A 14,647-nucleotide genomic window follows, 5' to 3' on the forward strand; every position below is an offset into this window, starting at 1 on the left:
AGCAGGTCAAGAGAGGGGATTCTGCCCATGTACTCTGTTCTTGTGAGACCCCACCTCAACTACAGCATCCAGTTCTGGTGTCCCCATCCTAAGGACACAGAGCTGTTGGAGCAAGTCCAGAGGAGAGCCACAAAAACAATCTAAGAGTTGGAACACCTCTGCTATGAGCACAGGCTGAGGGAGTTGTGGTCATTCATCCTGGAGAAGAGAAGACTCTGGTGGAGCCTTATAGCTGATCTTCAATACCTGAAGGGATCCTACAGAAAGGCTTTTCATGAGAGTGTCCAGCAATAGGACAAGGAGGGGATGGCTATAAGCTGAGGGAGAATCACATAATCACAGAATTAATCAGGTTGGAAAAGACCTTCAAGATCATTGAGTCTGACCTATCACCTAACACCTTCTAATTAACTAAACCATAGCACTAACTGCCTCATCCAGCCTCTTTTTAAACACCTCCAGGGATGGTGACGCCACCACCTCCCTGGGCAGCCCATTCCAATGCCAATCACTCTTTCTGTGAAGAACTTCTTCCTAACATCCAGCCTAAACCTGCCCTGGCACAGCTTCAGGCTGTGTCCTCTTGTTGTTCTGTCACTGGTTGCCTGGGAAAAGAGACCAACCTCCACCTGGCTACTGGATCTTAGGAAGAACTTCTTCAATACAAGGGTAGTGAGATTCTGGAATAGGTTGTCCAGAAAGGCTGTGGATAACTCTTCCCTGGGGGTGTTCAAGAGAGGTTGGAGTAGATAATCTCTAAGGTCCAGGGAGGTGGTGGAGTCACCGTCCCTGGAGGTGTTCAAGAAAAGACTAGATGAGGCAGGCACTTAGTGCCATGGCCTAGTTGACTGGATAGGGCTGGGGGATGGGTTGGGCTGGATGACCTTGGAGGTCTCTTCCAAACTGGTTGATTCTATGATTCTATGGTTCCAACCTAAGCCATTCTATGCTCTGAGACCAGCCTCTGAAGACACACACAGCAAGCACTAGAGAGATAGGCCCTGAGAATGGCTTAGGGCAAAGGCACATCTGGAAGGAGTGATATTAGAAGAAGCTCTTTCACTGAAGGCATTCTCAAACACTGGAATAGGCTCTTCAGGGAGGTAGTTGAATCCCCATCATGAAGGTGTTTCCAAGAGGCAGAGATGTGGAGCTAAGAGACATGGTTTAGCACCAGACTTAGTAGAGTTACATGGTGGTCTGACTCATTGACCTTTTCCAACCAGAACAATGCCATGATTCTGTGTTTCCCAACTGATTTTTTAATATTAATTGCTTACAGTTGAGCCAAGACTTAGAACCTTCCACCAGTGACATCCAGAGCAGTGTCAGAGCAGCTGGGAAAAGCAGAGCACATGACACAACCGCTCTGCATTAGCCATATGCTGTGTGGTCACCACATGTAACACTCTGTGTGACAGAAGGAAAACTTAGCCAAAGGGTTATGTTCTGCCAGATGTGCTCCTGGAAAGTGGAGTAAAACTTAACCAAAGGGTTATGTTCTGCCAGATGTCCTTCTGGAAAGTGGTTATTGATGTGGGGTTAGCTCTCATTCTCACACAATTTGAAATCAAAGCCTTATCTTGTAAGTACAAGAGAATAGCTACTGTTAATTTGTAATTAACACAGGAATTGGTACAGGCAAGACTTTGGAGGTCTTGGTGGCTAAAAGATACATACTGAATCCCACTAGCATGACTAAGGGATCTGTTTGATGCTTCTGAGTGCTGTTGCAGAGTGGAGAAGCAAGAGCAGCTCAGATCTAGGTCTGTGAGGCTTTATATCTAGCATGGTCACACAGAAAGAGTGAGAGCTGTGTTGCTCTAAGTCACTTCTGAGTAGTCACCAGCTTGCCAGAGCTGCACACCAAGCACACACAGAATCACAGAACAGTAGGGCTTTGAAAAGGCCTCTGGAGATTATTAAGTCCAACCTCCCCTGTCAATGCAGGTTCACCCAGAGCAGGTTGCCCATGATCACACTCATATAGGTTTAGAGTATCTCCAGAGAAGACTTTACAACCTCTCTGGGCAGCCTGGTCCAGTGCTCCATCACTTCAGGGAGCTTGTCCAGTTAAAACCAAAATCCCCACACTTCTCATAAGCATGCACATATAGAGAAGGAAGCAAATCCTTCAGCACAAGTTGGTGTGAGTATTGTGGTATACATGTCCCCATTGAAAGAGTTCAGGGTTGCCTGTAGTGCCTGAGAGGTTTGGGTTTGTTATGGAAGTAGTTTTTAGGGAACATGCTGAGCTGAGCACACCTTTATGTCAGAATTTATATGGGTAGATGTGGAAATGAATGTAAAAATCAGATGATAACTTTCCATCAGAAGTAAGATACAGTCAAGAATACAGGACCAGGTCAGATGTCTGGAACAAAGCAAACATCTGTCAGGATTATGTGACTGAGTTAGCTAAACAGCTTCTTTTTTGCTTTGGTTTTGTTTTTTTCACTGCATGGCTTTGTTGTTCACTGATTTCAAGTGTCACCTACTTTAAATTCTGCTAAAAGTCTTCATTTGCACAAAAAAATGACAGGATAAAGGAATACCTTTTGCATCCCAGTTAATGCTGATTACTATCCACCCCCTCTCCACCAAAGAAGACAATCTGGCCTCCAGAGCATAGTGTAAGGTGGTTTGGTGCTGCTGAACTGTGACTATTTCACAGTGAACCTCCTTTACATGGCAGTCTTTGCCCATAGGTGCCTATGTTGTCATGCAAGCAGGAGGAGCTCCTTTCCTTTGCAACAGTCAGAAAGGCTCTTGCTGTTCCCTTCTGGTAGAGCCTTGCCTCTCACTGTTTCATCTAACAGCAGGCAAGCCAGATTCTTCATTTGCATCTCACATTCCCCAGAGAAACACTGAAGCCACACTGGCATGTAAAGAGACCACAGGTGACAACAGACTTGGTCCAGGAGTTAGGTCCTTCCTCAGCAGCTCCCTAAGGCATATATCCTGCCCCTTCCCTGAAAAGGTTTCATTCTTGAGAATGGAGGCCACTGATGTATTTGGGAGGTTGCCTATGCCTTTCACTCAGGCCTCCATACACCTGAGGAAGGGCATCCTGACCACCTTAAAAGTACTTGTGAGTCACTAGTGATATCCTTTCCACTCACTGACAACAGTCCTCACCTCTTTTTTTCCCTACTGCCCTCCAGCTCTCCAGCTTCAGAGTGGATAGTGCTCAGGAGACGATTTGGAGCAGCCTTTTATTGAGTTTCACAAGAAACTCAGCCTGCCTAAGGTAAACCCTTCCAGCAGTCCCAGAGGAGAGGCAGTAATTGCTTTCTGAGTGCTAAATATGGATGACAAGTATTCAAAAGCAAGCGTGAGGGTAGGTTTGCTGATACAAGTTGTGACTGAAGCAACTGAAGACTGCAGGGGAGAAGCAGACCACGGTCACCCCAGGCTGCCCTGGCACAACACAGCACTTGGGAAGAGGCACAGTGTTGTGCAAAAGAATGCATTGCAAGCATCAAGGGCTGCTATTGACATCTCTTGCAAGCAATAGTTTAATTTTCATGGCTCATCTTATTTCATACATGTTCCTCTGAGGAAAGCATTGACTGGATGAAAATGTAAGCATGAGTGTGAGTCTTCACCACAGATCATCCAAGTGCTACACCAAAATTAGAATTCACAAAATGATCTCTTCCTACCTGAGATCAGAGAATCATAGAAACATAGAATCAACCAGGTTGGAAGAGACCTCCAAGATCAGCCAGGCCAACCTAGCACCCAGCCCTAGCCAGTCAAATAGACCATGGCACTAAGTGCCTCATCCAGGCTTTGCTTGTACACCTCCAGGGATGGTGACTCCAACACCTCCCTGGGCAGCCCATTCCAATGCCAATCACTCTCTCTGCCAACAACTTCCTCCTAACATCCAGCCTATACTTCCCCAGCACAACTTGAGACTGTGTCCCCTTGTTCTGTTGCTGGTTGCCTGGCAGAAGAGACCAACCCCCACCTGGCTACAACCTCCCTTCAGGTAGTGGTAGACAGCCATGAGGTCCCCCCTGAGCCTCCTCTTCTCCAGGCTAAACAACCCCAGCTCCCTTAGCCTCTCCTCATAGCATTTGTGTTCCAGGCCCCTCACCAGCTCTGTCACCGTTCTCTGGACACGCTCCAGCACCTCAACATCTCTCCTGAATTGAGGAGCCCAGAACTGGACACAGTACTCAAGGTGTGGCACACAGTACTCAAGGTGTGTCAATACACACAGAGGCAGCCCTCAGAGAAGCAACTCCTCTCATCGTCCTGACCCTTGTGTCTGCATTTCAGTGTTACCCCTTTCCAGCTGAGCTTCATTACCGTCCAGACTTCACATCCTTCAGCATGTCTCCCTCTCAGCAGTCCTCAGTCATTACATCTTCTAGCCAAAGCATTCCCTGCTTGTGGAGAAGGTGTAAGGAGAATCTAACTTTTCCACCTTTTACTTTAAGCAAAGAAAGATTTAGGGTTTTCCTCCCATTCCCGACTCAGCTCTGAGCTCCTATGACTTTTTTTCACTTCTTGGTCTTCCTTCTGCTTGACATTTGAGGCATTTTAGTTCAGAGCTCTTGGCCCATGGACCTGGAGTGCAGGTGCTGAGCCGTGGCTGGTCTTTTGTTACTTCACAGCACTGTGTTGCAGTCACCGAGGCTCCTCACAGAAGTATTTAAACTAGCCTGGCTGCAAGTCAGAAAGCAGCACGCAGCCTCTCTTCCTGCTCAAGGCTTTTATGGACCCAGGCCCTCAATAGAAGCAATCATTTGTGCTTGCCCTTTGGGGCCCTCTGATCTTCTCATTAAAGGCTGAGGCACTCACATGCAGGAATTGCTGCTGTGCTGCAGACAGTTTACCAGAAGAGAAGGGGGATGTTACTGCCTTACACAGATCCCTGACGCCTCACATATGTTTGTCATGCTTTATGTTTGCTACCTCGTGACACAGTGTACTGGTTCTGGCTGGGATGAGTTCACTTTCTGCCGTGGTGCTGTGTTGTGGATCTGTGACCAGAACAGTCCTGATAACACAGGGAGGTTTTAGCTATCGCTGAGCAGTGCTTGCACAGCATCAAGGCCATTTCTGTTCTCACGCTGTCCCTGCAGCAGCAGACTGGAGGTGCACACGAAGCTAGGAGAGATACAGCCAGGACAGCTGACCTGCAACTGACCCAGGAGATATCCCCAGCTGCATGGCCTTGTGCCAGGCAATAAATGCCAGAGAGGGCAGCTTCCCCGGGGACTGCAGCTCAGGGACTGGCTGGGCATCTGCTGGCTGATGGTGAATGACTGCTTTTTGCATCAATTGTTTGTGATTTTTTTCCCTTGCTTCCCCTCCCTTTGCTTATTAAACTGTATTTATCTCAACCCACATGTTTTCTCACTCATGCCCTTCAGATTTTCTCCCCCATCCTGCTAGGGAGTGGTGAACAAACAGCTGAGTGAAGCTTGGCTGCCTACTTTGGTAACCCTACGGCATGTAAGACTTTCTCCAGCATCTAATCTGGGATAAAGGCAATTTGCTTCAGCTACCACTGATTTATTTATTTTGGAAAAGCTATCTAGATTTGGTGGTAGAGCTGGATAGCAGGGAGAGTAGTGTAGCAGCCAGAGAGAGAATACAATACACTCATTTGGTGGAACCCATATGCAAATAGTTGGGAGCAATTCCCTTATATCTGTGCTTATATACTGCAGACCCAGATGTGAGCAGATACCCCAGTGTGGAAAATGTCAGTGGTGGGAGATGAAGACAGTGTTTTAGTAGCTTTCCAGCTACCTACTGCATGCTAGTTGCTAAATGATGGCAAATTGGCCTCACAGCCACGTATCTACCAGGCTAAAAACCTGTCACGCTTCCAGAAAGTTAGCCCTGTGTGGTCCTTGTGGACTGTGGCTCACCTCAGCAGGCTGTGGGTTGTCCTACTGACTACTGGGAATTTCCAGACCAGAAATAAAGCCTGCCCTTCCTATATGCCATAATGCATACTGAAGCATCTATGACTGTAACATTAGTTATGGTGAGCTGCAAGGGGAAAATAGGCATTCTTCTCTTATCACCAGGCAGTTAAAGTTTAATTCAGCCACCTAAAAGCTGACCTCTATAACTGAACTGGCTCCCACAGACTCCCTTTACAGCCAAGGAAGAGAAACTGTTGTTTCTAGAGCACATTTTGCCTCAGCCCAAGGCTAACATCTCTGGTCCACTGACTGATGCTCTCTAATTTCTTCTTGCTGTTGATTGTGGAGGCATCCTAAATTCTCTACCACAGATGGATGGCTACTACCTTAGTCACACTAAGACTTGTCATGAGTGGCCTTAAGGCAAAAGCAGTCTTTGAAGCCTTTCAAGGATGCTGCATTTCTGTGTAAGTCAAATTCTTTGGTATGGTATAACTGAGCTGTCAGAACTGCCCTCAGGCAAGATTTACCCCAACCCAGCAGTCTTATTTACAGTAAATAATCACACTAATCTCCAATACCTTTGATTCACTATCATGTGAGTGCAAACAGGCAGTTACCAGAAGAACGGTGACAGGCAGCAATGGGTTCCTTTGGCTTCACTGCCTGCACCACCATGCACCTGCATCCTACTGCCTTGGGCACCACCAGACAGCTATGGACACCTATTCTTTGTTTTGGAGGTAGAAAGTAGGGAATTAAGGAGATTTCTGAGAATGGCTTTGGGATCTTTCTTTTGGGAAGTGAATCATTTTATAAGAAAATGAAGAAAGGCACAGGCCTGACGTGTTTACTGGGCAGGTGCAGACAGCACAGCTGAAGCTGGGGACATGGACTGCCTCAGGACTTAGATTTTGTCAGAAGAATAGGACAATTAGCTTCTAGGGAATATTTTTCAACCTCAGCTTTCATTTCAGGAGCTCTGTATTGCCTAAAGCTTTGTTTCCTTCAGCACCCTGCTTGCCATGGGTACTTTTGTTAGGAGATCTTGTGAACTCAGAAACAGCCCTTCATTGTAGGTCTAGTTCTCCCTTATGTAAATCTTCAACTGAAACACAGGGAGAAAGAAAATACTACTGATGAGTCCTATCATAGAATCATAGAATCAACCAGGTTGGAAGAGACCTCCAAGATCAGCCAGTCCAACCTAGCACCCTGCCCTATCCAGTAAACTAGACCATGGCACTAAGTGCCTCATCCAGGCTTTGCTTGAAGACCCCCAGGGATGGCAACTCCACCACCTCCCTGGGCAGCCCATTCCAATGGCAATCACTCTCTCTGTGAAGAACTTCCTCCTAACATCCAGCCTATACTTCCCCCGAAGTATATTTCTACATGTAGCAAAGATTCTTCTGTACACCCTTTCTAAATCAGGTACCTTGAGCAGAAGCTTTATTCACAGACAGAGCTGACCACCACAAGTGCCTGTTGTGACATTTGGACAGTACAGAAAGTTCACAAACAACTTCCACTCACATTTTCAGGTGAATTGATGTTATTGCAGTAATGGCAATGTATTGGGTCAAATATGCTAGGTGCATCTACCTTCACTGGAGAAAGACATAGGAGACTTCCTCTTTGCAAGGAGTTAGATGGGGATTGGGTATGACAACACTCCCTTTTTGGATGACTTTGCAGAGGCAGGCAACTTTATGCAACTCTGGCAGGTTTTTAGTAGTTCTGTGTTGTTATACTTACTGTTTATTTAAAATTGATGCACTGATAGATAGGGCAGAGTCTCAAATTGATGACTCCAGCTCTGGCCCCTGTGTGCTGCAGAGACTGAAACTGCTGTCTGCAGTCTCCTTTTGGCAGCCCAGGGATGACTCTGTAGACTTGAGATCTGAGCGTAGCCACTGCTGTGATACAGGCTGAAGCTGTAACCCCCATTTACTGCTGAGCAACTCAGAAGCTGGAGTTTTCTTGCCATTTTTAGCCATCTCTTTGGTAGGCTGAAAGATCTGTGCTCTGCCATCTTAGAAGAGCTGCATGGAGCCTCTCCTATCTATCAGGCACCATTGGCATCCTACTTGTTCATTCAAATTGCTTTGCTGTGCATCTTACAGTGCCCAGGGAGGTGGTGGAGTCGCCATCCCTGGGGCACTTCAAGGCAAGGTTGGACGTGGCACTTGGTGCCATGGTCTAACCTTGAGCTCTGTGGTAAAGGGTTGGACTTGATGATCTGTGAGGTCTCTTCCAACCCTGATGATACTGTGATACAAAGGAAATATAGCCAAAAATACTACCTGTTGGATAAATACTTTGGGGCATTTCTAGCTTGCTTGTAGCTATCAATGACTGTTTACAGATAAAATGTAAAGGGGGAAAACCATAAATAAATGTTATTATCATCTACCTTTCCCCCCTCCTCCCCAGAATCTTTGAGCAAGTGCATACTGGTCTTCCCTTGACTGTGATGAGCTGAATCACAGGATCACAGGGCACCTCAGGACAGTAAACCAGTTGTTTACCAGTAAAATCTGAAAGGCTGTTTGGAATCCACATGATTTCTAGTATTTCAAGTAGATTGGTTTTGTTTCCTTGTTCAGAGATGTTCTAGTCTAGATGCTCCAAAAACACTGAATGGAGAAACTGTTGGGTCATGAATAAAAGAGAAAAAGCCCAATATTTTATAACCAGCTTCACTGGACCGGTTCAGGGATCGATTCAAACTGCAGAGCTGCCATCAGCTGACAGGTGACTTAGGTGATGGTTTTATCATCCCGAGATTTTAGACACAAGCCCCCAGCACTTAGGGTGCGTTATCAGAGCTCATGGGCTGCTCTCTGCAGTGCACATGCAGCAGCCTCCAGCGCTTCGGGAGCGCTCAGGCACATAAATGCAGACGCAGGCTTTCAGGATAAACACAGCTCTGGGGCAGGGCTCGATGGAGCTGGAGGAACGTGAACGCGTTGCCTTCAGTGATGTTTGTCACTTGCCCCGCGGCCACGGTGCCCAGGTAAAGCAGGGCATAGGCGGGGCGGGCAAAGCACAGAAGGACTGGGCAAAGCAGCGGAAAGCCAAGGCAAAGGCAGGGCATAGCAAGGCAGGAGGCCGAGGCCGCGGCCGGCACCTCGGCCCTGCCGCTTCTAGCACTTTCTCCACATCGACGTGAGGCTGGCTGGGGCTCTCCTGCCGCCCGTCGCGCCCCGCTATCCTGGAAGGAGGGTGTCTCGGGGACTAGGTAGTGTCCCCCCGACCCCCTCACAGCCCAGGCCGAGCTCTCCCTCAAGACCGCGGCTCCCCAGCATCGACTACCCTCCCGCCTCCGCGGACCTTTCGCTCCACCGCGCAACCAACCAACCACCCCGCGCCCAGGGCTGGCACCGCCGCGCCCCCCGCGCTTTGGTGCTGCCCTGCTCCTCCCTCTTCCCCCGCCGCGGCGCGGAGTGGGCCAGCCCACCCCTATATAAAAGCCGGGTGGGCGGCTCCGCGTTGCAGCGTCGACGGTAGCGGGGCTCGTACGCTTAGCGCCGCTCCTGAGGGACATTGTTGTGTCTGGGGCGCAGCCTGCCTTCTTCCCAGCTCCCCGCCGTCCTGCAGCCATGGCCTGGCAGCCTATGGAGATCAACCCCGAGGTGCGTGAGGGGCAGCGGCGATGGGGCCGCGGGATGGGGCTGATGCAGCGAGATGGGACTGGCACCGGGTGGCGGGGCACTGTCCCTCCTCGGCATACTCACCCCTCTTCCCCCGCTTTGTTTTCCAGATGCTGAATAAAGTGAGTCGCCGCCGCGGGTGGGTGGGTGCCGCCCGTTCTCGCTCCATCCCTCGCAGCATCCTCGGCAGCGCCGGCTGCAGCGGAGAGGAGCGGAACCGCTGCGCAGGGCGCGGCTGCACCTGCGGAGCGCCGTTGAAGCCGCGCCCTCCCCCGGGGCGTCCCCTCGGACGGGCAGCGACGGCAGCAGCGGCCGGAAGATGGCGCCGCGGGCCCGTGCGTTGTGCTGTGTCACTGGGGCGCGGCGGGGAGCGCGGCCGGGCCGCGCCGTCGGGGCCGGCGAGGGGACGAGGGATGGGGAGGGAGAGGGAGACAGGGCGGACTCGCCACCCGCTCGCTGTGCCCCGCACAGGTGCTGTCCCGCCTGGGAGTAGGTCCCGGCTGGCGCTTCGTGGATGTGCTGGGCTTCGAGGAGGATGCGCTGAGCGCCGTCCCTACCCCGGCCTGCGCTCTGCTCCTGCTCTTCCCTCTCACGGAGCAGGTAGGTATGGGCATGGGTGCGCGCAGGGGGCGGCTGCTGTGTCCCTTCCTTCCGGGGCGCTGTGCACCGCAGGCGCCCTCTGGGCTGCAGCGGTGGCAAGAGGTGGGGAGGTGCTGGGTAGAGGCAGCGAGCCTGTGGCGGTCCCGGTGCTGTGTGTGATGGCCGCTCCGTGTGCGGTTCTGTCACCTCAAGTGGGCCCAGGTGCCTCTGGGGTGAAAACCAGGCTGGTGTCGGCAGCAGCGCCTGTACTCGCAGGCCGGCAGCAGGTAGTGCTGGCTGCTGTCAGGCGGCTGCCTGTGGCCTCTCCATAAGCATCGGCGGGGAGAGGGCTCGGCTTGCACTGGTGGGTAGGTGGTCTGTGAGTAGCACATGCTGGCTGCTTGGCCTTAGGCTCCATATAGTCTAAACTGCAGTGAACGCAGAAACGAAACAAGGCAACAAATGCGGTGCTCCTCTGGCACTTTGCTGTATACCAGGCTGAGGAAAACGCATCAGCAGTCTGGAGTGTGCAGAGTGGCAGTTCTGTTGCCATGCTGAATCATTGTCTGGAGAGGCCTAAATTACTTCTGTGTGCTTAATGCATTTAGTCCCATTGATGCTGAGGAAGTAGATGAGGAGATAGACTTTGAAACAGTCTATTTAACAAGTTCTTTAAAGGAAGGATTATTGCCTTTCAATAGGGGCGGTTTTACACTTGTCTGTACATTGTTCTGATGAGGAGGGGTTTATGGAGTAACCTAAAGGTACAAAGGAAACCTATTGTAGAGACATGCTGAGTAGTGTCATTAGATGGCCCGAAACAATTGAGAGAGAATACAAAAGAGACTCTCCATTATATGATTTCCCACCCCAAGCTATTTCCAGTGTATGGAACAGATGGAGAGGCTAAGAATGATGCCATTGGATATAACTGAGTCATGTAGGTAGTGCATTAAGACTTGGCCTGCATCCAGCATACACATACATGCTTTGTTGGGCCTATGCCAGAAGGATGAGTTTCTGGGTAAATCTTTGCCCAGTCTTGGTGTTGTTTCACCTGCACAACTCTCATAGTTTGCACAACAAAAAGCATCACTGTGATGAAATGCTTAAAACAGTTAACATGTTTACAGCATGAGAACTTCAGGAAGCAACAGACTGAGAAAATAAAGGACCAAGAAATCAGTTCCAAAGTGTATTTCCTGAAGCAGACCGTCAGTAACTCCTGTGGAACTATTGGTCTGATACATGCTGTTGCTAACAATAAGGACAAACTGAAGCTTGGTGAGTATGAATGTTCTGAAGTGCTTAAGTGTCAGATTTTTTTTTGACAGGAAGATTGAGTGGGTATGGGCTGTTGGAGACACCCAGAGGCTTTCATGCAAGCCAAGTTAAGGCATGAGGTACTGCTTCAGTTGGTAAGTGGGTCTTTCAGCTCTTGGAGAAGGCCATGTGGTCTCACCTACTGCCTCAATCACAGAGCAGAATGTGTTGATTCCTGTCTGGTACTTGCAGAGATACCACCTTGCTGGGCAATGCAAGAGGAGGGACTAAGGTCTAATTAAGAAGTACATTCAGCAGTAGCTATTGGCACTGGTGTTGATGTGAACTGAAGAGATAAAATTCTTCGTGCTGATTACATTTACTGTGAATGGCCTTGCTCAGGGCAGTCTGTAAATCAGCCTAGACCATGTTTTCCATTTGCTCAGAAAACACTGAGGATGGCAAGTGTCTGTAAGCAGACTTTGCCTGCAGATGCAATGATTTTGATGGTGCCCTTCCTATAGCAAAGAATATAAAACTGGTGCCTAGGACCTCCTCAGAAATAGGATTCAAGCTTTTGTTAAAGGGTGTTACTGAGCACGGGAAATGCTTTGTTCAAGGACTGGAGATCTGCAAATTATAACTTGGATTCATTGTTCCAAGATAACTGGAACTCTTTGTAGAAGGAGAAATCCCACACCACCCGAAGGAAGACACACACAGAAGGCTAAATAAGAGCAGCTTTACTTTCTGAAGGATTCTCTGAAGCAGCACACATGAGTGCAGCACATAAGACTAGAACTCAGCCTGGCTTTGCACTACTAATTTATGTACTGGAAAACCAAAGGAAGCTTGTGGTGAACAGGTAGACTTTATGTGAAGGCAGTGAGACAACTAAGTTTCATCTGCCCCTGTTCTCTTAGCTGATATTTAAGATGGCAGCTGTAAGAGCATTTGAATGAATTTCTTCTAAACAGGACTTGCCAAATCTGCAAGGGGAGGGGAAATCAGAGAAGCAAATTTCATTTGAATGTCAGTTGCAGGCTAAGCATCCAGAGCACTTGTTTGTGTAGACTGTTAATAACTCCTGGATAAACAGCTTGAACTGGCAGTTGTAATAAATTTATGCTTGAGATAGTTGCAGTCTGAATGCAGTGACTCCTAGTTAAAGCAACAAGCATTGATTACTGTGAGGCTGCAGCTAAACTGTGACTAATGCTTTACCTGTACTGAATAAAATCTTTGATCATCTTGTGCAGATGAGGGGTCTGCCCTGAAGAAGTTTCTTGATGAAACAGCTGATCTGTCTCCTGAAGAGAGGGCTAAGCATTTTGCAAATAACAAGGTATATGATCTAAACAAACTGCTGAGAGCTGTTGGCAAGTATTTGAGGATGTAGTAACCCGTGTTTACTTTCTCTTAAGGCTATACAAGATGTCCACAATTCAGTTGCACAAGAAGGACAATGTCGGGTAAGACACAGATGTGCGACATCTTGGGAGAAGAGGTTAATGGAAGTTGTAGAGCAATGCAGTCTTGTCTGGCAGATGGCTGCTATAGCTCATGAGGGAAGAGAAATGAATGACTCATGGGTGAATGCTTATGCAGGGTTGATTCCTCAAACGTGGAATGAAAATTTGGGTTTAGATCTAGTCTGAAAATGTGACTTTACATCAGGGTTTCTGGCGGTTGGGCTTGTAGAGGTCTTGAAGAGAAGTTGAAGTTTTCAGTCCTTTGACTGCTTTGACTTGTGTCCTGTAGTCACAAGTAGGATTGCCAGTAGGGTTTTTTAAATCTAACAGATGTATCTGATGGTCTTTCCTAAGGTTGACGACAACAGTGTGAACTTCCACTTCATCCTGTTTGTCAATGTGGATGGACACCTGTATGAATTGGGTAAGGTCCTGGGAACTCTGCAGTTGGGCTAGGCCTATGCACAGCAGCACCAGGGGCTTAGGTTAGATACCTGGTGCTGGTTAACCTACTTGCAGAGGCTCTCAAAGCCAAAGTTTGTACCTTTGGTGGAAGGTTTTAACTGAAGGTAGGTTGCACTGAAGGCCCAGGCCTTTTTGTAAAGTATGTCATCTCCTGAAGGCTGAGAATCCTTAGTCCTCCTAACTCAAGCTATATATGGACAATACTTAACCTCTGTCCTCCCAAGTACCTTTCATGTGTGTACTTGTTTCTTGGGCCCACACTGATGGGACTTTCTTCCACAGATGGGCGTATGCCTTTTCCAGTAAACCATGGCACAAGCTCTGATGACTTGCTATTGAAGGTAAGACTTCTCCATTGCTGCTGGTTTCCCCAAAACCAGGGCTTACACAAGGGTGAGAGTGTGTGGTGGCTGTTCTATGTGCTGGTCAAGTTGGTGCTTACGCCATGGTAACAAAGTAGCCACAAATCTAGAGATCCCTGTTCAGTGTATTTACCAGACCTTGTCACTCCTCGAATAGGAGATGGAAAGACTTGGTCTCTACAGCAAGTGTCTTCTGGTAGTCTAAAGAACTTGTTTGTTTTTCTTTCAAGGACTCTGCTAAGATCTGCAGACAATTTACAGAACGTGAGAAAGGAGAAGTTCGTTTTTCTGCTGTGGCTTTTTGCAAGTCTGCCTGAGACACTCTGAATTGATGCAAGGAAAGCAGTCTAATAGCACACCAGTAAATGCAGTTTAAACTCCAGTGCTTCAGTACTTGTTAAACACAGCTGTTCTGGTAACTTAAATTGTTTCCACCTTTTGCTGTACACAGGAGCAACATCAGCTGAGCTTGTGCTAAATGATGAGCTCAAGTTTTAATGTGAACAGTTTGGACACATCAGAGGTCTTTAGACTTTTTTTCACATGTTAAGTAGGAAATACTTAACAGGGCTTCTTTAATCTGTGTCATGTTAATTGAGCTGTAGGTTGATACTTCCTTGTCCTTAATGAGAATAAAGAGTTCTGCTGGAAGACTAAACGGACTCAAGTGGTCACTGTCCCTTTCACCAAATGGAGTTGTGTGGCATCCTCTAGAGCCTGTCTTCAAAGGACCCTCAAAGCTCTCTGAGCGTAAAGTTAATGTTAGCTTCAGGTTAGCAGGACTCCAGCGTCTTGAGGGCCTCCAAAGATGGAGACCTACACCACTGTCTGCACAACTCAGTCCTGTGCTGTACTGATAAAGCTTTTCCTAATGCCCAGGCTGAAGCTGTTAGCTGCACACATTTGTAGAGGGGTAAGGTGTGATTAACACTCACAGATCAACCTAAAGTTTTCTG

The 14,647-nt window shown here is 48.3% G+C and overlaps 2 protein-coding genes across 2 annotated transcripts in view; one reads left to right on the forward strand and one right to left on the reverse strand.

Moving 5' to 3' along the window:
• APBB2 (amyloid beta precursor protein binding family B member 2) overlaps positions 1-9,870 on the reverse strand; it is a 241,652-nt gene extending 231,782 nt beyond the window's left edge. Inside the window, exon 1 of the mRNA XM_064149174.1 lies at positions 9,635-9,870. The gene's annotated coding sequence lies outside the window, so the exon portion shown is untranslated. The remainder of the gene's footprint in view (positions 1-9,634) is intronic.
• UCHL1 (ubiquitin C-terminal hydrolase L1) lies at positions 9,375-14,349 on the forward strand. Its single transcript, XM_064149189.1, has 9 exons — positions 9,375-9,532; positions 9,661-9,672; positions 10,022-10,150; positions 11,263-11,413; positions 12,652-12,737; positions 12,817-12,864; positions 13,219-13,288; positions 13,612-13,670; positions 13,922-14,349. The coding sequence occupies exons 1-9, from the start codon at positions 9,500-9,502 to the stop codon at positions 14,006-14,008; spliced, it is 675 nt and encodes a 224-aa protein (XP_064005259.1). The 5' UTR covers positions 9,375-9,499; the 3' UTR covers positions 14,009-14,349.
• The last annotated feature ends 298 nt before the right edge of the window (positions 14,350-14,647 follow it).

Source organism: Pogoniulus pusillus, chromosome 9, assembly GCF_015220805.1.
Source record: "Pogoniulus pusillus isolate bPogPus1 chromosome 9, bPogPus1.pri, whole genome shotgun sequence".
Lineage (NCBI taxonomy): Eukaryota > Metazoa > Chordata > Aves > Piciformes > Lybiidae > Pogoniulus > Pogoniulus pusillus.